The 22,597-nt window shown below is 55.7% G+C and overlaps 1 protein-coding gene across 9 annotated transcripts in view; it reads left to right on the top strand.

Moving 5' to 3' along the window:
* The window catches only part of ZBTB38 (zinc finger and BTB domain containing 38), a 135,435-nt gene extending 116,944 nt beyond the window's left edge, over window positions 1-18,491 (top strand). For 7 of the 9 annotated variants that reach the window (XM_055129452.1, XM_055129453.1, XM_055129451.1 and 4 more), the window contains one exon: window positions 11,669-18,491. In XM_055129452.1, the coding sequence (XP_054985427.1) occupies window positions 11,669-15,502 (3,834 nt within the window). In that variant the 3' untranslated portion in view covers window positions 15,503-18,491. Of the gene's footprint in view, window positions 1-1,134; window positions 1,321-11,668 lie in introns of those variants that run through there. The other 2 variants (XM_055129459.1, XM_055129458.1) reach the window with 2 other exon arrangements.
* The last annotated feature ends 4,106 nt before the right edge of the window (window positions 18,492-22,597 follow it).

Here is a 22,597-nt window from a genome sequence, read left to right as displayed (position 1 = left end):
CAGGAATTACTTCTGGCGGTGCTCAGGGCACATATGGGATGCTGGGAATCGAACCTGGGTCGGCCGCATACAAGGCAAACGCCCTCCCCGCTGTGCTATCGCTCCAGCCCCGGTATCTGGCTTTTGATGTCAACTCCAGGATCAGTTTATTCCCACATGAGCTATTCCAGGGAACGCAAGCCCGCCGCCTGGTCACTGCGACACGGGGGCGTGTGGGTGTGAGGGGTGGAGGGATGGCCCGTCGAATCCAGCGGAAAACTCTGCCTCCCGCACAGGGACCCTGAGTGCCAGGGGAATTTAGCTGAGATGAGAAATGGGTGCAGCGCGCTCGAGGCCTGAGATACACCTGCATGTCACGGCAAGCGCCCACAGGCCTGACATGAACCCCACATTCTCGGGCGCCCCCGAAACCCTGTTGTGCTCCCACAAAGCCACCCAGGACCTTTCCCCACACCTTGCTTATTTATTTATTTATTTATTTATTTATTTATTTTTGCTTTTTGGGTCACACCCAGCGATGCACAGGAGTCACTCCTGGCTCATGCACTCAGGAATTACTCCTGGCAGTGCGCGGGGAACCGTATGGGATGCTGGGAATCGAACCCGGGTCAGCCTGTGCAAGGCAAAGGCAAACACCCTCCCCACTGTGCTATCACTCCGCCCCCCCCCTTTTCCCAACACTTTGATCTTTCCAAACAAACCACCTGAAGTATTTAACCAGGCACATTGTGTCCCACCCGGACCCAAGCGACCCTGCGCACGCGGCCCATCTGCACGCCAGCCGCAGGTTCTGGAAACTGGACGTGTCCCTCCTGCAGTGAGAGTGTTTGGGGCCGGGGATTCCGGCCACCCTCCTGCTCCGCAGAAGGCATAAAAGAACTTCCTGAGTTTCACTTTGCCAACCACCAGGACTTCCGTGGGGAAAACAACAGCCCCTCCCCGCATCAGCCCCAGAACCTCTGCGGCCCGCAACGGTCTGGCCACATGCCTTCCCCGGGGCCGAGATTTGCCGGCCAGGCCGAGCAGGAAGACCGGCCTGCTAGCCACAGCCTGACTCCATAAAGGGCTTCCGCTCCGTCACCTGCTCTCCGAGATCTGACACGTGTGTCTCAGCCCCGTCACGTGGGCAGGCCTGACGCGGACACAGTGGGCCGGGAAGATGCATGTGGGCAAGCAGGGCCGGCTGGCCCCGGCGGTCGCCTGCAGCAGGACACGGGCCGAGGGGCCGGCAGAGCTGGGCAGGAGGCCCCCGCTGGACGCGGGCATCGCCGCTGCGGCCGCCCCACGCGGGCTGCGAGTTTGACTTTTGCAGGATTCCAGGTCAGTGGCCTAATCCGGCGTGTTCTTTTTTTAGTCAGGCTTTCTTTCGAAGCTGCTTTTTATAGAAGGCGCCTCAGAGAGAGGAGAAAGTGCTGCGCCCTTGCAGCCTGGTTGGGCATTGCAGGAAGGAGGCGCACGTCAGGGACGGGTGGGCGGCGGGGGTGCTGCATGCAGCCAGCTTCTCACCCTCCCTCTGATGGAACATTTAGAAAAACCCTTTTCCACTTCTGCTAAGGCACCGGGGAGGGACTTGGGATTTTCACTGCCAAGGGTGAAGGCCGGCAGAGCTATTTCTCTCCCCGTCTGTTAGGTGTTAAAGATTTGCTAACAAAAGGGCATTTTATTTGCTTGGCCCTGCACAGTTCTGCATAATGCATTTGTTGGTCGACAGCTTTTAGGGAACGGGTTGCAAGATTTTTTTTTTTTTCTTTGTCCATAATGATAGGGTTTACATAAAGACTATCATTTGAAGGGTCTTTTTAAATTTATGTTTTAAATTGTTTGATTTAATTTTTTTTACTTATATGCATTTACTTATATGCATTTTAAATTTATTTAATTTAATTTTTTCACTTATGTGCATTTACTTATATGCCAGCCGACATATGTAAAGTTGGTTTGGGAGATTTTAATGAAGCTGAAAATACTGGACCACACGGGTCGGGTTGTTAGCCAAGCAAGGGGTCTTCATTTTCTGTTGAGCCACGAATGAGTGAATCAGTGTGTAAGCAGGTGTCCAGGTCTTAGGGACCCGGGACTGTGGAGCATTTAGTAGGCAGGCGGATAGGGTCCGGTGGGCCCATAGAATAGTGTGGTATCCTGAAACCCAGGCTGGCCCAGGGGTGGGAGCCACGGGTGCCGTGTGGAGGGGTCAGGGAGCACAGCCAGCCTCCCGGGCGTTGTCAGGGAACAACCTTCAGGAACAGGGTGGAGAGAGACTGTCAGATCCACCTGGATCTCCGTGTCCAGGTCTGAGCACAGTCAGTCAGCACTTCAGTCCTGGAAAATTAAAGACAGCTGAAGCCTGTTTGCCTGTGTGGGTCTTCCCTGCTTTTGAAAGTTCACTTTAGGGGCCAGAGCGATAGCACAGCGGGTAGGGCGTTTGCCTTGCATGGGGCCGACCTGGGTTCGATCCCCAGCATCCCATATGGTCCCGCAAGCACTGCCAGGAGTAATTCCTGAGTGCAAAGCCAGGAGCAACCCCTGAGCATCACTGGGTGTGACCCAAAAAGCAAAAAAAAAAAAAAGTTCACTTTACAGGGCCTGGCGTTTCCGGTTTCAGATAGTGGGTGAGACCTGTACCTACGTCTCTCCCGTCCTTGATCTTTCATCTCTTGGGGAATTTCTGCTTTGCTGTATTTTTTACTGCACATTTGGTATTTGGTCCTGAGTTGTTTTAGGTGTATAGATATTAAGTAACACCTTTTCTGGCTTTAGATAAGTTCTTTAAACTTTCTGAAAACTTTCCAAGTTAAAGCAGTTGTCGTCAGACATTCTTTGTTTCTTTTTGCGGGGGTCACACCCAGCGATACTCAGGGGTTACTCCTGGCGGTGCTCAGGGGACCATATGGGTGCTGGGAATCGAACCCTGGTTGGCCACGTGCAAGGCAAACGCCCTACCCGCTGTGGTATCACTCCAGCCCCCCGTCAGACATTCTTATCCCAGGACCCCATTATAGTCGAATAAACCTTTGAGGGCCCAAACTTTCATTTATCTGTTGACATTTACCATATTCAAAATTAAAATTGTGTATTTAAACAAATATTAAATTATCCAAAATGATATGATAATCCCTGTTGCATGATAAAAGACATTTTAAGAAATAGTTCTTTTCTAAAGCCAGTTAAAAAAAAGAAAATGGCGAAAAGAGTGAGATTGTTTTTGTTTTTTGCAGTTATCCTTACTGTCTGATTTTATAGAAAGCTGAATTTTCTTACCTGCTTCTGAATTCAGTGGTAAAATGCCATTTTAGTTGAAGGCCCTAAAGAAAAATCTAATCACACAGATAGATACTTGAAGAGGAACATTTTCAAAATAGCTTTTTCAGTTAATGGTCGCTATTCTTCGATTCTGCACCAAAGCTTGATAAAATAACAGTTTCTTTGTGCGTATTTATGTGGCGGTGGGCGGGGGAGGTAATGGGGTGTACCCAGAGGTGCTCCAAGCACCAGGCCTTGCTGAGCCCATCTGGCCTCCCTCCCGCAAAGCGTGTCCCACAAAGATGGCCCTTTGAGCCATCCCCCCAGCCCCCAAGTGGGTTTCGTGGTGGTTATTTGCCGCTTAGTATCTGAAACCACATCAGTGAGCCTTCCATGCTTTGTCAACTACTGATTTAAACCTTCTGATCTCTTTTGCAGCTTTTCACCTAGGCCTGATATATATATTTTTTAAATATCAATACGCTTGAGTTGTTTGGAAACAATCGATTCACTGAGCTCTGTATATCTTCCGAATTCATTACACAGCACCCACAAACCACGCACCCGCGTCACCACCAACCTCACCAGGAAAAGCTGTAGATACTGAGAAGTCTTTGAGTTCTTTGGCAGTGGAGACCACGTCTTCCAGAATTCTAGTGTGGGCTTGACATAGCGTATTATTACCGGCAACAAAATTACTTTCTTGCAGTGCTCGAGTCATATATTTTCCAGAAATTGTTTGCGCTGATCTGCCTCTGAATAACTCGTGTTTGCCCATTAGCCCGTCCACTCGGTATTCCGTGAAACAGTTGGCCAGGTCAGCTCGAAATTCAAGGTGGTTCCCACGCCAGCCCCCACTCCAGCCCGGGGCTCCTCACTCAAGGCATTCATCACTAAAAGTGTCGTGTGCCGCCATCAACTACTCACAGAGTCGTAGATTATGTAACCGGGGCTCCAGGGTTCGTGACCTTGTCCCATGTCCCCGCCTTGGATGGAGTCACTGCTGGCTTGATGCATTGGCGGGGCCAGCAGTTGCTCCTGGCGGCATTGTCAGCATCGTGAAAAAGGGAAATGACATCTTGGCTCTGGGTCTGTGTTAGGGTCTGGGGAGACCAGGAGTTTCCCAAAACACGCTGGGAGAACAGCCAGATGGAAAGAAACTGGGAGTCGGGGAGTGGATAAGCGGCCGTTTCTCCTTTCTTTAGCCTCTGTGTGCTCTGGCAAGTAGATTGTGTGCTAGTCTCCATCTGCTTTGTCAGGTTTGTAGAGTCGCCCCCCCCAAAAAAAAAACCTGATCCATGTCAGCGAACTACTCCACATCGTCCCCTCCAGCAGGCCCAGAAAGTGGGTTGCCGAATCCTGCAGCCGAGGACCAAACAGGGAAAGCTGAGTTGACCACAGGCTCTAATGTGGGTAGGAACCTCCACTCAGAATCCCAGAGAACGGCTGCCCACGTCCATAGCTCCTGAGATGCCAGGTAGAATTTTCTGGAATTAGGAGAAAAGAAAGAAACCATGGCTAGGGAGTCGGGGTGGAAGAGGGTGGAGAGAGAGTGTGGTTATGTGTATATGTGACAGAGTGCACATGGGTGGGAGTGTGATTGCATGTCTATATGTGAGAGCATGTGTGCGTGCACAGACATGGAAGAGCAAGCATATGTGTTTGTGTGTGTGTGTGTATGTGTGTGTGTGTGTGTGTGAGCTTGAGAGTGAGCATGTGTGGTTGTGGTGGGGAGAGGGTTGTGGGGCCAGAGAAGGAGCTTTGTACCTTAGTAGATCTGCCTCCTGTCTGAGTATTTTACCACAAGTGTGGATTTGTTTTATTGAAGCGAGTTCATTCCAAATGCAGGTGAATAAAAAGTCATTTGAATCATCACGAATGCCCATCCGGGCGTGCTCAGAGTGTGTATTTATAAATTGGAATATGGCAGGAGGCGGCCAGCCAGAGATGCTAATTAGTTAGAATTTCCGAGTGACATTTATACAAAGAATTGTTATAAAAGATGTTTATCCTCTATTTATAAAATCCTCAACCACATTTTACATACGGATGAAGTCTACTTGATGCAAATAGACATATGCATGCCCAGAACCAGAATATAGAATTTTGTGACCCACTTATGAAAGGCTTGTTTGTTTATATATTGACATTCATCCTCTTTTCCTGGGGTACAGTCGCCTTGGGTGTCTGTTCTCCTGGCTGAGTAATTAGTTGCACCCCTCGTCCCCCAAGGGCCCATTTTGTTTTGTTCTGGTTTGCTTTTTTTGGTGGTGCTGGGATGGGAGCCCAGGACTTCACAGACGCGCTTGACGCCAAGCCACGTTCTGGGTCCCTCAAATGTCCTATTTTGGATACTGAATAGTGTGTGTACCCTGTTGTTACATCTTTAGAAAATAAGTTAATGTTAGCATTTGTCCATATGTGTAGAGAGTCCGACATTTGTGTATGTGTGTGTGGGGGGGGGGGTAACTAGAGATTTGTATATCTGGAAAGTATAAGTTAAAGCTCTCTGACTTCTGGGGCCGGAGAGAGAGCACAGCGGGTAGGGCACTTGCCTTGCACATGCCAACCCAGGCTCAGTCCCTGGCACCCCCTATGATCCCCTGAGCAGAGCCAGGAGTAAACCCTGAGCATCACCCGGTATATCTCAAAAACCAAAGAAATAAGTACAAGCTGACTTACATGCAAACTCTGGAAAATAGCCCTGCTACCACTGTCATCTACTAACAAAGACTGACTCCCCAAAATATTTGTTTCCAGACATTTCCGCCAACCTTCTTTCTATCTAGCTGTCCCACCTGGGTCACTCTCCCGAGAAAAGTGAATTCATGCCACAGAACTTGCTTTGTTAGGAAGCCTTTGAGAAAATAACAGGTGAATCCAGTGTCGTCCCTCTTCCATTTTGTATACCTTTCTGTGAAACCTGCCGCCAGCGTTTCATTGGCAGGAGTCCCCAACCCTTCTGCCAGACTGTCGTGGAGAAAGTCTCAGTGTGAAGCCTGAGAATGCTGCCTGGGGTGAGAGTGCATGTACACACATACGCGCGCACACACACATGCACACGCATACATGTACATACATGCACACATGCACATGCACACACATGCACACACAAAACATGTGCACCTGCACACACAAAACATGCACAAACACGTACATGTGCACACACACGGACACAACATGCGCACACACACAAAACATGCACACATGCGCACACATATAAACATACATGCACACGCGCACATGTACATGCACACACAAAACATGCAAATGCACACATATGCACGCACATGCACACGCATACATGAATGTACGTGCACACACATGCACACATGTACACGCACATGCACACACACACACATGCTGGTGTAGACTTTATGGTGGTTTGAGGGATCTTCCCGCTGTCATAATCAGGGCCCTGGTTCCCATGTTCTCCGACTCGCGTCCTCTCACTGCTGGCCGGGCTCAGCCTCTCCTGTGCTTGGCAGCAGCCTGTGGGCCTGAGTCCGGGGCGGGTCCCGTGCACACATGGTCCTGATGAGAACATGACCCCTTGGCCTCCATCCCTGGAGCACCCTGGGGTGCCACGTCTCCGAGTTTTGTAAGAAAGGTAAAAATCGCCGCTTTTGAGCAGTTTTTCCAGAACACGGTGCCCCAGACCTAGCGGTTCGGCCTGTCTGTGGGCCCGTGTGGCAGCCGCGGTCTGCCCTGGCCCTTTCCTCCTCGTGATATGTGGCTTGTTCCCAAGCGTCTTCTGAGCTCACCAGATACCTGTGGTTCTGCAGGTTATTTTTGACACCTCAAGGGGGACTCGGGGGACTCCAGAGGCCCCCACGGAGTCTGCCACAACCACCTTTCACTGCTCCCGAGTTCCGGAGTCAGTCTCGGTTTCAGAGGGGACGTTGGCCCCTTACCTCGTGGCCTTCGTGCAGTCTTTGACTTGGGGTTCCGGGTTCTCTGGGATGAAGCTTTCTTTCCTCCCTTGTGGGTGCCTGCGGGACTGAGCCCCATCTAGGTCAGGATGTCACATCTTCTGCCCGCTCCACCTCCCCCCGCCGCACCCCATTCCTGGCACCCATGGGAGCTCAGAATGTGCTGCGTTTCCCGGACGTTCTTCCCTTATCGCCCACAATGAGCCTTGGAGGCGGAGTGTGTGCACCCCTGGGGCTCTCTGGGCCTTCCTTACCACCCCGGGCCTGGCGCTGGCTGGGGGAGAACAGTCGCCTGATCTTGGTCCCCTGCGACAAGGAAGGAAACTTGGCAGCGTGGAGCCTTCTGAACTGGCACCGTGCGTCTAAAGCCGACTCCCTGTGTGGGCAGGGAACAGGGCCCTCTCGTCTGGTGCTCCAGACACAGAGCTGGTGCGGGAAGCAGCCTCCCGCCCCCACCAAGACAGAAACTTTGTTTATGCTTTGGGGCCATGCTCAGGGCTTACTCCTGGCTCTGCACTCAGGGATCACTCCGCTGGGATTCAGGGCACCTGCGGGATGCCGGAGATCGAACCCGGGCCGCCCATGTGCAAGGCAAGTGCCCTCCCCACTACAGTATCACTCCGGCTCCAAGGGAGAAACTATCTTCCCGGCGCAGTCGGCCCGACCCCCTCCTCACCCGTCACTCTCATTCTTGGTCGAGAATCCTAATAAACTGGGGTTCCGGTAGCCCCCCACTTCCTGCCCACTGTAGTGGCTGGGAGCCGGCATCACTGCCTGCCCTGTCACCCTCTCCCAGCCTCTGCCCTGGGTGTTGGCCACCCACGTGACTCCCTCTTCTCATCTCAGTGCAGAGCCTGAGTCATTTTCGAACCTTCCGATCAGCATTTTCAATGGTTCCCACCTAGCTGCAGCCGGAGCTGCACAGCCAAGGGGCCGTCCATGCCCTTTAGGATGTGGTCAGGGCCTTCCTGCCCTGGCCCGACCCGCCAGTGGCAGTGCCGAGGCGCCCGCCATGTACCCTCTCCTGCCACATCAACAGTGGTGGCTTTGATCTTCCCGCCAGGAGTTGCTTCCAGTACCCATCCCATGCCCCTGTCAGAGTTATCCGTACCCAGCCCTCCGGGGCCCCTGGGGACCGGACCTATGCCTGGCCCTGTAACCAGCTTGTGTTCTTTTTGCCCCAGACTCTGGGCCCCTTTGCCAGAGACTCGCCTTCCCCTCCTCAGTGTCCCCAGCTCTGAGCCCCATGACTGACCATACTGGGCGATGACATAGTGGCTGGATAAAATGGAGAGGATGGAGCCTTAGTGTGTGCCAAGAAATCGTATCAAGATGATTACTTCGGGAGTTTCGTTTTTGGAGGCGGGGCCCACAGCCGATAGATAGTACTCGGGGCTTATGCCTGGCTCTGTGCTCGGGAGTCACTCCTGGCGGTGCGCAGAGGGCCGGATGGAGTGTTAAGGATCGAACCCAGGTCAACCGCATGCAAGGTACCCACTGTACCCACCTCTCCTGCCCCAGGAACTATGACTTTTAAGATAATTTCTATCATAGAGTGGTAGTTTCCAGAAAGATGAAGGTACTTGGATGTTCTGACGTGAGCAGGCCATGTGCGTTTGGTAGTTCTGGGGGTCAGATTTCAGGCCTCGTCCTCCGAGATGCTCGGACTCAGCACTGAGCTCCCTGTTGGCCTGAGTCTGTCTCTACGTCACGTCTTATGGTTCCTGTTACAGATGTCACCCTGTGGGGATGACCAAGGCACCAAGTGTTCGTAGCTGACCTTCAGCTCACTGTCCTGACGGGCCCATCTAAGGCAGGACCCCCAGGATCCCGCCAGAAGTGAGCAGGGCTCCTAACCTGGTGCGCCCGTGCCCGTGTCATTGCCCCGGCCCCCTGCGTCCCCCAAAGGGTGGCAGAGCCCCGTGGCGGCACAGAGCCCTTGTGAAGGAGGAGCAGCCCGGAGGTGAAAGGACAAACCAGGGGACACCGGCCAAGATTGAAGCAGCTATTGAGCCGCCCGGCTTGTCCTGCGCTTTGCCAGATCTGGGATTCTCAAGGTCTGAAATAAAGGGCTGGATTTCAGGGAGGCCAAGCAGAACAACCCGGCCTAGCCCAGAGGGACCGTGGCTCCTTCCGGGGCCCAGCCTTGAAGGACAGCCCGGGGTCGGACCCTGCAGACGGCTCCCGTGGCTCTTGGGCTCTGGGGCCTGGCGCCCCCCCCTCGGGCACAGAGGAAGCCACACACAGTCCGTTGCATTCCATCCCCTTTCACGTACGCTGTGCTTCTAGAAAAATCTGTGGAGGACTAGGACTCTGCAGGCAGGGTCCGAGTAGAACTTGAGTAGAAATGGGGCGTGGGGGCAGCTCAAGGAGCAGAGCACGTGGGTTCCATGTACACCCTGAGTTTGATCCCTGGAACAGCACGCATACCTCCCCTCCCCCCCATTGGTTTGTGACCCTGGCGGTCACCTTAAAGCTACTAGTCCTGAGCACCACCGGCCCTCAACGGACCAAGCTAGGCCAGGAGTGGCCCCTTTTGTGGGGTCAGGATCAGTAGTACAGAGGGTAGGACAAGTGCCTCACATGCGGCCAACCCTGCATCCTATATGGTCCCCTGCGCCCCCACCACCAGGAATGATCCCCGAGCACAGGGCCAGGAGTAAGCCCTGAGCACCCCTGCGTGTAGCCCAATAAGCAAAAGCAAATTTAAAATTTCATTTGAGAAACGTTTTAAAAGAGAGTCACAGTGCACGTCTGCTCCGACAGCACAAGCGATAAGGAAAGCCCTGAGCCGCCTTCGTCTTGAGGGTGAAGAGGGAGAGACGCCTGGGCCGCGGACCGTGCTCCTGGTCTGAATTCAAGGATTTGCTGGTAGCAACACACCCTTCTCCCCTAACCCAAGGAGAGAGTTTCAGCTGGTGGATTCTCACGTAGAGGACCTGAAGTAGCAGCCTGGGCGCGGCCTGGTGACAGCTCTGTAAGGAGGTCCAGAAGGCGCTTCCCGAAGGAAGTGCGACTCAGGGGATCGTGCACCCCGGCCAGCCGGGCTCTGTCCCGACACCCTGGACCAAGGAAGATGTTGCCACCAGCAGCCACGGGAACGCCAGTTGGAGAGCCCGGGAGGTGCTTGCCTGCTTGCCTTGCACTTGGGTTTGATCCTTGCACCACCCGGGTTTCCCACACCCCTCCAGGAGTGATCCCTGAGCACAGAGCCAGGACTCAGCCCTGAGCATCGCTGAGCATGGCCCAACACCCGAGATAAGAAATGTCAATCAGCCTGGGTTTCTGGATGCCCTGTGATCCGGGAGATCGAAACTAATGAGTAGCTGGTTGTTCCTTGACCAGAGAGGTGCGGGGTTGGGGGGGGGGGCTGTGTCTAAACTGTAGGGGTGAGTAGTTGTTTTTCAAGTGAAGCATGATATCACAGAACACTTGGCACGCGGTAGGATCCATTTAAATTCCATCCGTGCCCTAGGCTGGTGTCTCTCCACGGGGAGCCGTGGGGCCCTCCGTGAGCCCAAGGGGGCCACGGGTGAAAAGCCACAGAAACGGGGAGGGGACCTACGCAAGACGAGGGGGTCCCCTGGCAGGACCCCGGGGTGGGGAGCACAGGAAGGAAGGAAGGCTGGAAGGAGGTGGGCCCCCTGCTCGGACGCCCGTGGGGGAGGCGCTTCTGTCCGAGGCTGAGCACGATGGCGGCCGCTTCCGGCTGCCCTCCCCTCCTGGGGGACTCGGTTCCCTTCCAGCTGCCCTGGGACAGAGGACAGCGGGAGGTGGACCCTGAAAGGCGCGCCGGCACGTGAGCCGCTGTGCCTTGGCTGCTTCCCACCTCCTTGACATTGGACTTCCCCATTTGGATTTGGGCCTCTGCTTTCTCCTCACGGGCCTTAGAGCCTCACAGTGCTCTCTCGGAAACCCTCAGGGACTCGAGCCGTCAGGAAGGAACTGGGTGGGGCCCCCAACCCACACGCCCGCCCCCACCCCATTGTCAGTGCTGGGTGCAGGGCGCCCTCAGTGGCCAGTCTCGGTCAGGCAGGCTGGGTGAGGATGAACCCCACTTCCGGGGGGGCGGGCAGTCCCTTTGCGCAGGTATTGCAGTGCCAGAACCCCTTTCCGGCCCTCTGGGCCATGGCCGAGTGTTGGGGGCAGCCCCCTCTCCTGCTCCCCAAAACCTGGGCTTGATCATAGAGCTACTCATGCCTTGGAGCTTGAGTTCTGGGAGGATTTCCAGTTCCGTCGGCTCCTAGCACCAGGCTGAGTCGCGGGTCGAGGCTGGGTGAAACTTAGCTTCCCAGCGCTGACGCCACGTCCCAGGGGTGGCCACAGAATGAGCTGGAAAAACAAACAAAACAAAAAAACCAAAGAGGAATTCCCCCCCCCCCCAAAAAAAAAGATTATTTCCCTACCAAACACAAAAGCGTGTTTTGAAAGAACAAGAGAGCTGCCCGGAAGTGAAGAAGCTGCGGTGTCTGATGGTTTCTCTCCTTTGCTTTCAGATGACAGTCATGTCCCTTTCCAGGGACCTCAAGGACGCCCTGCACAGTGACACGGTGCTGTCCGTCCTGAACGAGCAGCGTATCCGCGGCATCCTGTGCGACGTCACCATCATCGTGGAGGACACCAAGTTCAAGGCGCACAGCAATGTGCTGGCGGCCTCCAGCCTCTACTTCAAGAACATCTTCTGGAGCCGGGCCATCTGCATTTCCAGCCACGTGCTGGAGCTGGACGACCTCAAGGCCGAGGTGTTCACGGAGATCCTCAACTACATCTACAGCTCCACGGTGGTGGTGCGGCGGCAGGAGACCGTCACGGACCTGGCGGCCGCCGGGAAGAGGCTGGGCATCGCCTTCCTGGAGGACCTCACCGACCGCCACTTCACCAGCTCGCCCGGCCCCTACGTGTTCTGCATCACCGAGAAGGGGGTGGTCAAAGAGGAGAAGAATGACCGGCGGCCCGAGGAGCCGGTCGTCACCAGCGGCCCGAGGATCACCAACGCCTTCTCCATCGTCGAGACCGACAACAGTAACAGCATGTTCTCGCCGCTGGACCTGCGGGCGAGTTTCAAGAAGGCGTCGGACCCCTTGCGTGTCGGCGGCGGCGGCAGCGGGGCCGGCAGCAGCCTGTACCCGGAGCGGGCGGAGGCCTGCCACGAGGCCGAGCCGGTGCGGACCCTGGCCGAGCACTCCTATGCTGTGTCCTCAGCCACCGAGGCCTACCGAGGCCTGCCCTCCCAGGAGCCCCCCAAGCCCCCCAGCCCCCCGCCCCCACCACTGCCGCTGCCCGCGCCGCCCCCACCGGGCAAGATGGGGCAGGAAAGCAGTGGCGAGGCCCCTCGGGCCACCAAAGCAAAACTGTGCCGAAAGCCAAAGACGCTGGCCGTGGCCCCCAACCCCGAGCCCCCTGCCGAGAACCCCCCATCCCTTCCAGCCACCGATGGAGCAGCACGTCCAGACCCCAGCCCCCCCAGGCCGCCACCGCCGGCTTCCGGCTTGCCCTGCCCCCAGTCTCCACAGCCGCAAGGGGAGGCGCACTGTCCCCCCGAGGAGGAGGAGAATAAGGCCTCCGATGTGCCCGGACCACCCCCACCGGCCACGGCCGCGGAAGTGCCGCCTCTGGTGTACAACTGCAGCTCGTGCTCCAAGTCCTTCGACAGCAGCGTGCTGCTCAGCGGCCACATGCAGCTGCACAAGCCCACGCAGGAGCCCTTGGTGTGCAAGTACTGCAACAAGCAGTTCAGCACCGTGAACCGGCTCGACCGCCACGAGCAGATCTGCATGCGCTCCAGCCACCTGCCCATGGCCGGCGGGAGCGGGAGCTTCCTGGAGAACTACCCGACCATCGGACAGAACGGGGGGGCCTTCGCCGGCCCCGGGGCCCTGCTGGCCGAGAACCGGGTGGGTGAGTTCCCCGGCGCTGGCAGTGGCCCCGGCGGCGGTGGCGCCCTGCCGGACGAGGACCACATGGTGAAGTTCGTCAACGGCCAAGTCCTCTACAGCTGCGTGGTGTGCAAGCGCAGCTACGTGACTCTGTCCAGCCTGCGGCGGCACGCCAACGTCCACTCCTGGAGGAGGACCTACCCCTGTCACTACTGCAACAAGGTGTTCGCCCTGGCTGAGTACCGGACGCGCCACGAGATCTGGCACACAGGAGAGCGGCGGTACCAGTGCATTTTCTGCCTGGAGACGTTCATGACCTACTACATCCTCAAGAACCACCAGAAGTCTTTCCACGCCATCGACTACCGGCTCTCCATCAGCAAGAAGACGGCCAACGGCGGCCTGAAGCCCAGCGTGTACCCCTATAAACTCTACAGGCTGCTGCCCATGAAGTGCAAGCGCGCCCCGTACAAGAGCTACCGGCACTCCGCCTACGAGAACGGCCGCGAGCACGGCCGCGGCGAGGCGGCGGGCCCCTACGTCATCCAGACCCCGCACGCCTCCGAGCTGCCCAGCCTGAACTTCCAAGGCCACGTGGCCACGCTGGCCCAGGGCCCCGCCACCATGCCTCTGGAGAGGTCGGCGCGCCAGGACCTGGCCACGCCCGCCGGCGTCCAACCCGGCGAGGCCACCAAGTGGGGGAAGGAGGCGCTGAAGGTGGATCTCGACAGCCACTTCTACTCCAGCGAGCTGGCCGCGGCCCCCGCCGACCCCGCGGTCAGCTCGGACGCCCCGGCCGCCTCGGCCGCCCTGGCGGTGGGCAGCGGAGAGAACTCGGCGGCGTCGGTCATCAGCTACGGCGGCCCGGCGCCCTCGGTCATCGTGCACAGCAGCCAGTTCTCCTCGGTCATCATGCACAGCAACGCCCTGGCCGCCAGGCCCGGGGGCAGCGGCGGCGGCGGTGGCGGTGGCGGCGGCGGCAGCAGCAGCAGCAATAGCGGGGACGGTGGGCACCGCGCAGAGCCGGCCACGGCGGGCCCGGGGCCGCGCAGAGAGGACAGCAGAGCCGAGCCCGAGAGGCCCGGGCGGGCGGCCAGCAGGCCCCGTGCACCCAAGGAGAGGAAGAAGACGCCGGCCCCCGGCAAGGGCGACGCAGCCGCGGAGCCCAGGGGCGCGGCCACCGGCCCCCCGGAGCCCGCGCGCGCCCCGGCGCCGCCCGAGCGCGGCAAGATCGAGACGTACATCGCCAAGCCCGCGCTGCCCGGCACGTCGGCAGACAGCAGCGTGGCGCCCCTGTGCCAGATCACCGTGAAGATCGGCAACGAGGCCATCGTCAAGCGCCACATCCTGGGCTCCAAGCTCTTCTACAAGCGCGGCCGCCGGCCCAAGTACGCGGCGCCCCCGCCGCCCCCGCCTCCGCCCGCCGAGCCGCCGCCGCCCCCGACGCCGCCGCCCGCCACGCCCCGCGACCCCGCGCCGCGCGCCCGCAGCCCCCTGGGCCTCTACCAGGCCGAGTGCGTGGAGCTGAGCGAGATGTTCGACGAGGCCAGCGACCAGGACTCCAGCGACAAGCCCTGGCGCCCCTACTACAACTACAAGCCCAAGAAGAAGTCGCGGCAGCTGCGCAAGGTGCGGCGCGGCGGCTGGAGGAAGGAGGCGGCCGAGGCGCGCGGGGCCGGCGGCGGCGGCGGGGCCAGGGCCAGCAAGCTGCTGCTGCCCGCCGAGCTGGACTGCGCCGCGGCCAGGCCGCCCCCCGACCGGGCCCTGGAGGAGGAGGAGCCCAAGGAGATGCCCAAGCTGCAGTGCGAGCTCTGCGACGTCGCGGGCGACAAGGCCGGCGGCGGCGGCGGCGCGGGGGGCCAGGGCGGCCAGGGCCGGCCCCACCGGCACGTCACGGCGCGGCCCTACACCTGCGAGCTGTGCGCCAAGCACTTCCAGAGCCCGTCCACGCTCAAGATGCACATGCGGTGCCACACGGGCGAGAAGCCCTACCCCTGCAAGACGTGCGGCCGCTGCTTCTCCATGCAGGGCAACCTGCAGAAGCACCAGCGCATCCACCTGGGCGTCAAGGAGTTCGTGTGCCAGTACTGCAGCAAGGCCTTCACGCTCAACGAGACCCTCAAGATCCACCAGCGCATCCACACGGGCGAGAAGCGCTACCACTGTCAGTTCTGCCTGCAGAGCTTCCTGTACCTCTCCACCAAGCGCAACCACGAGCAGAGGCACATCCAGGAGCACAACGGCAAGGGTTACGCCTGCTTCCAGTGCCCCAAGATCTGCAAGACGGCCGCCGCCCTAGGCATGCACCAGAAGAAACATTTGTTCAAGAGCCTGGGCCAGCAGGAGAAACTCGAGGGGGAGCCGGGCATGCTGGAGACCCCGCTCGTGGTGGACCCCGAAGAAGATCAGGACCAAAAGCCCCACATACAGACCGCGGGTGAGGACGGCCCGTGAGGGCCCCCCCACCCCCCGGCTTAGGAAAAGGGGTCCGTGCTGTGGCCGTTCGTGAGTTTGGTTGGGTTTTGCTTTCTTCTCCTTCCCTCCCTCCCTCCCCTGCCCCTCTCTTTCTGTCTCTCTGTCTCATTGAAGTTAACTATGTGGTTGGTCGGGTGTTTTTCGTTGTTTTTTTTTTTTTCCTTTTCTTTGGTTTACATCACAGTCAAGAGGGAGTGAAACATCAAACGGGGTGGGGGTGGGGGAGGGAGAATCTCATTTGTGAAAATTCCAGGAAAGAAAAAAAAAAAGGATTTTTTTTTTAACCTTCTTTGGGTTAGCATGACCTTCATGCAAAGCACCCAAAAGCAAAATAGCTCCAGTTTCCAGTACCCCGAGTATCTTGTGAAAGTTGATGAAGTTCTTAGCTGTGGTATTTCCGCCGGGTGGGGTTGGGGGTGGGTGGGAGTGGGGTGGGGGGGTAAAGGGTGAGGGAAAAATGTTTTGTTCTGGCCTCATTTTAAAGCTTTTTAATACGCGCTAATTTGAACTGGCTGCTACACAGTCTTTAGTCACTGGAGAGAATTGGCGTCGGGTACCCGGAATGCGGGCGGCTTCATCGGAACCGCAACAGAGCGGTTAATGAGCCCTGACCGTCGTCACCCCTCCCCCCCACCGCCTCTGCACTATCTGGAATGGTTTTAAATTCTTGGGTACCTACGACACACGTAACACTAGAGCTTAACACTTAGCACCCGGGAACACGAGCGGCCTGACTGGGACCCTCCGACATTAGCTTGACCGACCTTCCTGCAGCACGAACCTTGTAAAAACACCAAAAACACACCACATCTATCGAAGTCCCTTTTTAAATGAAACTGTCTGTGCCCCCCGCCCCCGTACAGACGTTAGAGTGACAGGCGGGAGGTCTCCCAGCCACGGTGACCGAGAGAGCGTGTGCGCGTGCAGTGGGAGAGCATGTGTCTGCTTCGGGCTGGGGTGCTGGTCTCTTGGCGGGGCCCGGAGCCTTTCCAGCCACGGAACTGTAGGTCTTGCCTTATCCGTGGGGGAGCACCTGCCCCGCAGAACCCACCCACCCCCGCCCCAAGCCCCCGTGATGACTTGTGCTGGCCATTCCTTTGCAGTGGCCTCAGAGAATGAGGGAAGGTCCATTTCTTCTGGAACCTTCCTTCCCTTCTCCTCCTCCACCTCAGTCTTTCATTCATCCCCAGGCCAGGGGCTTGGTGGTCTGTAAGGCGCCTCCTTGAGGGCTCAGGTCCCAGCTCGCACCTCTCAGGCCCACACGTAGGGGTGAATCTCCAGTCTCTTGAGAGCCACCCTCCCCTCCTTCCCCCGAAACCCGTCCACCCACAAGTATTAGGTTTCTTGGGCATGATGCAGCCTACGGGGACAAAGTGGTCAAAGGAAAAAGGAGAATGGAGGGTCCCTCACCTCAGCCCCACCCATTCATGACAGGGGCGAGAGGTAAAGGGTGCCCTTCGCAAAGCATAGCTTGTTTGGGGGGAGCCAGGGGGTTGTGCTGGGGGTCGGGGGAGCAGGGGGGGATAGACTGTGGAGTGATGACATCCTGCTCCTCAGCCCTGCCTCGGAACCCATTCACAAAACCTTCATGTTTTCTTCATGTCTGCAGACTTCTGACCCCTTGTTCGAAGCCTACGTCTATTCTTTGGTGTTCTTGTTTGCTAAGTGACCCTGTCACTGTCACTGTCGGGGCTCTGTGTCTCTGTGTCCCCCCCCCCACCAGGTTCCTGGGGGGCTGGGACTCGTGACTCCCACTTGGGAAGTGACCAGCATAGCGTGGGGGGAGAGACAGCACGATGACCCTCGGTTCACCGGTGTGGTTTCCGGGTGGGAGGGGGTGCGCGCGCGTGTGTGAGGGGGCTGCCGTTCCCCCGTGTTTGTGGGATTTGAGAACTGGAAAACCCACCGTGTCCATGTTCTCACAGCGGAGCAACCCTGAAGACGCCCGTTTTCCTCACCACGGGGGAGGATGTCTCTCGAAGACTTCTTGTGGAGCTGGCGGGCCGTGGGGCGCTTCAGCACTCAGCAAAGGACATGATCCGAGCCCCCCCCCCACTTTGATACCGTCGTACTTGGCTGTTAAGTAACCCCAATATTGTATCTGCATTTATCTTCTGTTCATCTCCTTTCATGTACACTCAGTATTATGTGACAGAGGGACATGGGGACATGCCGAGTGAAAGCCACTCTATTTTCTACATTGTATATACAGATACCTGCACTGTTCATTTGGGTTTTATGTTAACACGATAGTCACAAAAGGGCTTTTGGACACTTTTTTTTTTTTTTTAAGATGGCTAATTAGGATCTTGACTGAGCGGTTCTTGTGATCTACTCATTTGTTTTCTCTCGATTAGGATTATGAAGCAAGGAGATTTAACTCTGTCTTTCAGCCTTTTTGATTGAGGTCACTCCAGCCATGAAATTAGATGTAGTGATGTCTCCCAGCCCTTCCATGTGGGTATTTTTTAAGTGGACTTGTATGCTGATAATTCTAGACCAAAGTACATATGGCAGAATATTTATACATGAAAAAATAATTTTGCAAATATTTTCTATAATTGTATTATCCGTTGAAAATGTCGATAGCTTGTGTTAGTTTCAGGGAGGGGGTGTATATTTTGATAAAAAATACTTGACTTTGTAATTCTGTATATTCTATACAATTTATAGCAGAGCCGTTTTAAGACAGCCTTGTCACTTTCTTTTTGTTTACTGTGCAGATTTTATTATGAGTGATGTTTAAGTATGCATTGACTATATTAACGACCAACTAGAAATAAAGTAAGTGTAAACAGTGAACATACTGTATGCTGTACAAGATATATTGTAACTTGCTGTTTTAGCATCTGTATTTTGGGTAGAAGATATTATTAAATGCAGATGTCAAGGGTTGGAAAAGTCTACTTTTATTTTTAGAAATAATGATTTGGTTTTGCTTGATTAAAATAGCTTCTTCCTATGTTAAGTCTCCTTTTAACTGTCTTCATGTTAATCCACTTGTGCATGCAGGCAGCCTTTTCTCATGTGTGTGAGTCATGCCATTTCTTCACCTATGATTCATTCAGTATATTTCTGTTTCTTGTTTACATTCCATGGAACTTACTACATTCCCAGGACACGGATGGAGAATGACATGGAAAGAAAGAAAACAGAATGAAAGGCTGTTTATGCCAGAGTCCCTTGGAAAAAGCCTCACTTTAGGGAGATGAGACTTACATCGCAATAACGGTCTGGTCAAAGAACTGCATGTGTTCATCCACAGGACACAAGTGTCACACTGAACAGGCCCCAAGTGTTTGGCAGAGTCATTGTACGTGGACTCATGCTTAGTTCTTCCAGCACAGCCCTAGCAGGAAGACCACACTGTCCCATTTTCAGTGACTAAGACACCCACAACCAGGGAGAGCCTGGAGTCCCGCAGCCCCACCCTTCAGCCTGGCCAGCCTGACTTCTCCGTCCACCGTTTTGTTCTTTTTGTGTACATTGCAAAGATGGGTTGTTCACAGATAGAAGAGAGAGCAAGGGACAGACGCGTGATGTCGGTGCAGCTTTAGGTCAATAGCTGAAGTGATGTTACATTGACACAGGCTCACACTGGCTGTGGTCTAGTGACCACAGATGTAGCCCCAGCACCATGGTGTTAAGGGAACCCCATTGTTCTCCACCCTCCTTGTGTTTGATTTCTCTTGTCTCTTGGGATGGCGCCATGCACAGCCTGTCAGAACACCCTAAGAATTCATCCCCTTTCTTCTAGACTGTGGAGTGAAATGATAATGCTGTGGTAAGCTAGGACTTGTAAAAAATGGTTTAGGATGGGATGCTTGGGGCCACACCCAGAGGTGCCCAGGGGCTAGTCCAGGCTCAGAGACCCTAGAGGTACTCCAAGGACTTATATGTGGTGCCAGGAATAGAATCAGGGGTGGCTGCATGCAAGGCAAGTGCCGCCTTGGTAGTACTACCTCTCTGGCCCTTGATGATTCCTGACCTAAAGAGAAAAGTTGGTTCTATCCCCATCCTTTTCTTTTCACCTTTGCTAACTATCCTCAAATTCCTGTAGCGGGTCCAGGGCGCATGCTGGTAAAAGGGAAAGTGAGCGACTGAGGAGGAAGAGAGGTGCAGAGCACAGCCCTGGGAGACCCGGGCCGCAGGACCGCCGCACAGATCTGTGGCACGGAGTCCACGCTCAGCAGGCGGGCAGGACGGGGAGCAGGGAGCTGACCCTGGCTGAGTGTCCATGGCCCTCCCGTCTGGGACGTGGTCTCGGGAGCCTGGACGGCCTCTCAGACACACCCGCAGGCCCTCAGACATTTGAGAGATGTTTATACTTCCTGTCTGGATGTCTGGCAGGGGGCGGGGCGGCCCGGACAGACGGCAAAGTGGTAGGAGATGATGGCTGAGGCGGGACTTGCATGGAGAAGCAGCACGGAATGTGGAGCCTTTGGGAAGAGGCAGGTGTGGAGGTGCAGAGATGGGACGGAGCTGGAAGATGCAGCATCTAAATGGTGTGGCCTGTGGCAGTTAGTGAAGATAGCCCTGCCAGGTCACACACGCATGCGCACACACATACACACGCACATGCGCACACATATGCACACACCTTTTAAAAGGAAAAGTTTCACAAATGCAAAAGCAGGCCGCCTTGTGTACCCCAATTCAGATCGATCATCCAGCCTCAGCAATCAGTAATTTGTAGCTAATTTTGTCTCCTCTATTCCCTCACCGATTTCTCTCCTCTCCTTATTTTTGAAACAAAGTCCAGACATCATATCATTTCCTCTGTATTTAAGTGTGTATGCTGTGTAAGCATTTTGATACAGCCATACCATTATCCTAGCTTTAGAGGGAACCATTTCTAAAATATCAGACCTTTCCATTAATGCTTCTGATTGTCTTAGATTGTCACAATATTTTTCCTACAGTTTGAATCTGGATAAAAATAAAGCCCCCCACTACAGTTGTTTGGGATTGCTAAGTTCTTCCCCTGTCTCTCTTTGGTTTTCTCTTTATAATTTTAATTTTAACCACCTGCCCCCCCACACACTCAAAAACACTGGGTTGTTTGTCCTAGAGAGATTCTCACAGTCTGGAAAATAGCTTCCCAGGGGCTGGAGTGATAGCACAGTGGGTAGGGTGTTTGCCTTGCACGCAGCCGACCCAGGTTCGAATCCCAGCATCCCATATGGTCCCCTGAGCACCGCCAGGAGTAATTCCTGAGTGCAGAGCCAGGAGTAACCCCTGTGCCTCGCCGGGTGTGACCCAAAAAGAAAAAAAAAAAAAGCTTCCCAGACAGGATTATATTCGTCCAATAAGCAGTTCCCGGTTGGCTGAGATGTTGAGTGTTCTTGGAAAATAAATCGGATAAGATTCGTGCTGATCAGGGCCTTCAGGGTTGAAGGCAGGCAGAGGTGTCAAAGGCAATTCCAAGGTTTGTGTCTGAGCAGCTGGAACACGGAATTGCCAGCAGACGCGAGCAGACGGTGAGCAGGTCAGGCCCCGGGTCTGGCTCCGAAGTCACGGCTCCTTCCTTCTCAATGCTCTGGAGCCAGATCCTGGGAATACATGACTAAACCAAACCAGGGTCCCTGGAGCTGCTGAGCTAATGGGGAACACCAAAAGCCAGGGCAGATTATTACCACGAGAAGAGCCTTACGAGCTCCCCAGTGCTCTGGGGCTCTCCATTTTATTTCCAGCCTTGTTTGGAAGTTCGAGGGGAGCTGTGTCATTGAAGAGGTAGCTTTGGAGCTGAGCCCTGCAGCTGAGTCTGAGATGAAGGGGGAGAAGCTTCCAGGTCACTGAAAGAGCACGCAATGCATGAAGGTGACTTCTAGAAGGATCCAGAGAATTGCAGGCCAGTGGGGGGGGGGGCAACATGCAGGAGAAGTGGACTCCAGGCAGAGCTGGACAGCAGAAGCTGTCCCCTGGGGCCCTCTCCAGGCTGGCTGAGGATTTGGGTGCCGTCCAGGGAGCCGCGGAGAACCCCTGAGCCTTTTCTTTTTTTCTTTTTTTTTTTTTTTTTGGTTTTTGGGTCACACCCAGCGATGCACAGGGGTTACTCCTGGCTCTTCACTCAGGAATTACCCCTGGCGGTACTCAGGGGACCATATGGGATGCTGGGATTAGAACCCGGGTCGGCTGCGTGCAAGGCAAACGCCCTACCCGCTGTGCTATCGCTCCAGCCCCCCCCCCCCCTCCCCGCCCTGAGCCTTTTCAAGCAGGTTACGACAAAAGACTTCAATCAGTGTGCTGGTGAGAGGCAGATTCTTCTGGTGGCAGTGTCGGGAGAACTGGAAGACACGGGTCGCCGGAAGTGGAAGTAGAGTCCTTCGGAAACTCAGACTGTGATTCAGGTGGAGATGATCATGGTCCCGGAGTGTTTGGCAAACAGAGGGCGAGAAGGAGGCGGAAGGAGCTTTGGAGGAGAGAACATCAGCTGACTATCGCTGACCTGGGAGGTGAAAGCTAGGGAGTGGACAGGGGAACAAACCATTTGGATTTCGAATTGCTGACACTCTGGGAATGTGCCATGTCTCCTCGACTCTTGTAGGAGTCCAGAAAATACCTGGATTTGAAAGATAAGTTAAATGAAAGCCCAACAAAGAGCTTTTTATTGGGGGGGGGGGTCACACACGGAGAGGTCAGGGCTCGCTTCTGGTGGTGCCCAGGACTGAACCCAAGCATGTGCCCTGCCCACTGCCCACTGTCCTGTCTCCCCAAGTCCCATCTAGAAGCCTCTGCAGTGAGGCGAAACCCCAGAGGAGGAAAATTGAGGAAAGAACTGCTCGGAGACCAGAGTTGAGGACCGTGTGGAGTGGAGTGAAGGACAGAGGTGTTTGGGAGCTACCGTCTTGGCCTGGCAGCTGTGAGGTAACCGGCAACCGGTAACTGGCAAACCTTGACCAGCCGGGTCCTGGGGACGGGAGGCACACGTGACTGTGTTTGCCCATTTCTGGGGTGTAAATGCTCCTGCCTGCAGTACAGTGCCCCTGAGTGCAAAGCCGGAAGACAGGTGTCCGGTGATCTTGGTGACGTTGATTTGGGCGTGGAGGGTCAGGCAGGGGGCTGTGGGAGGGG

The sequence above is a fragment of the Sorex araneus genome, chromosome 2 (genome assembly GCF_027595985.1).
Source record: "Sorex araneus isolate mSorAra2 chromosome 2, mSorAra2.pri, whole genome shotgun sequence".
Taxonomy (NCBI): domain Eukaryota; kingdom Metazoa; phylum Chordata; class Mammalia; order Eulipotyphla; family Soricidae; genus Sorex; species Sorex araneus.
This window is presented reverse-complemented; position numbering and strand designations above follow the sequence as displayed.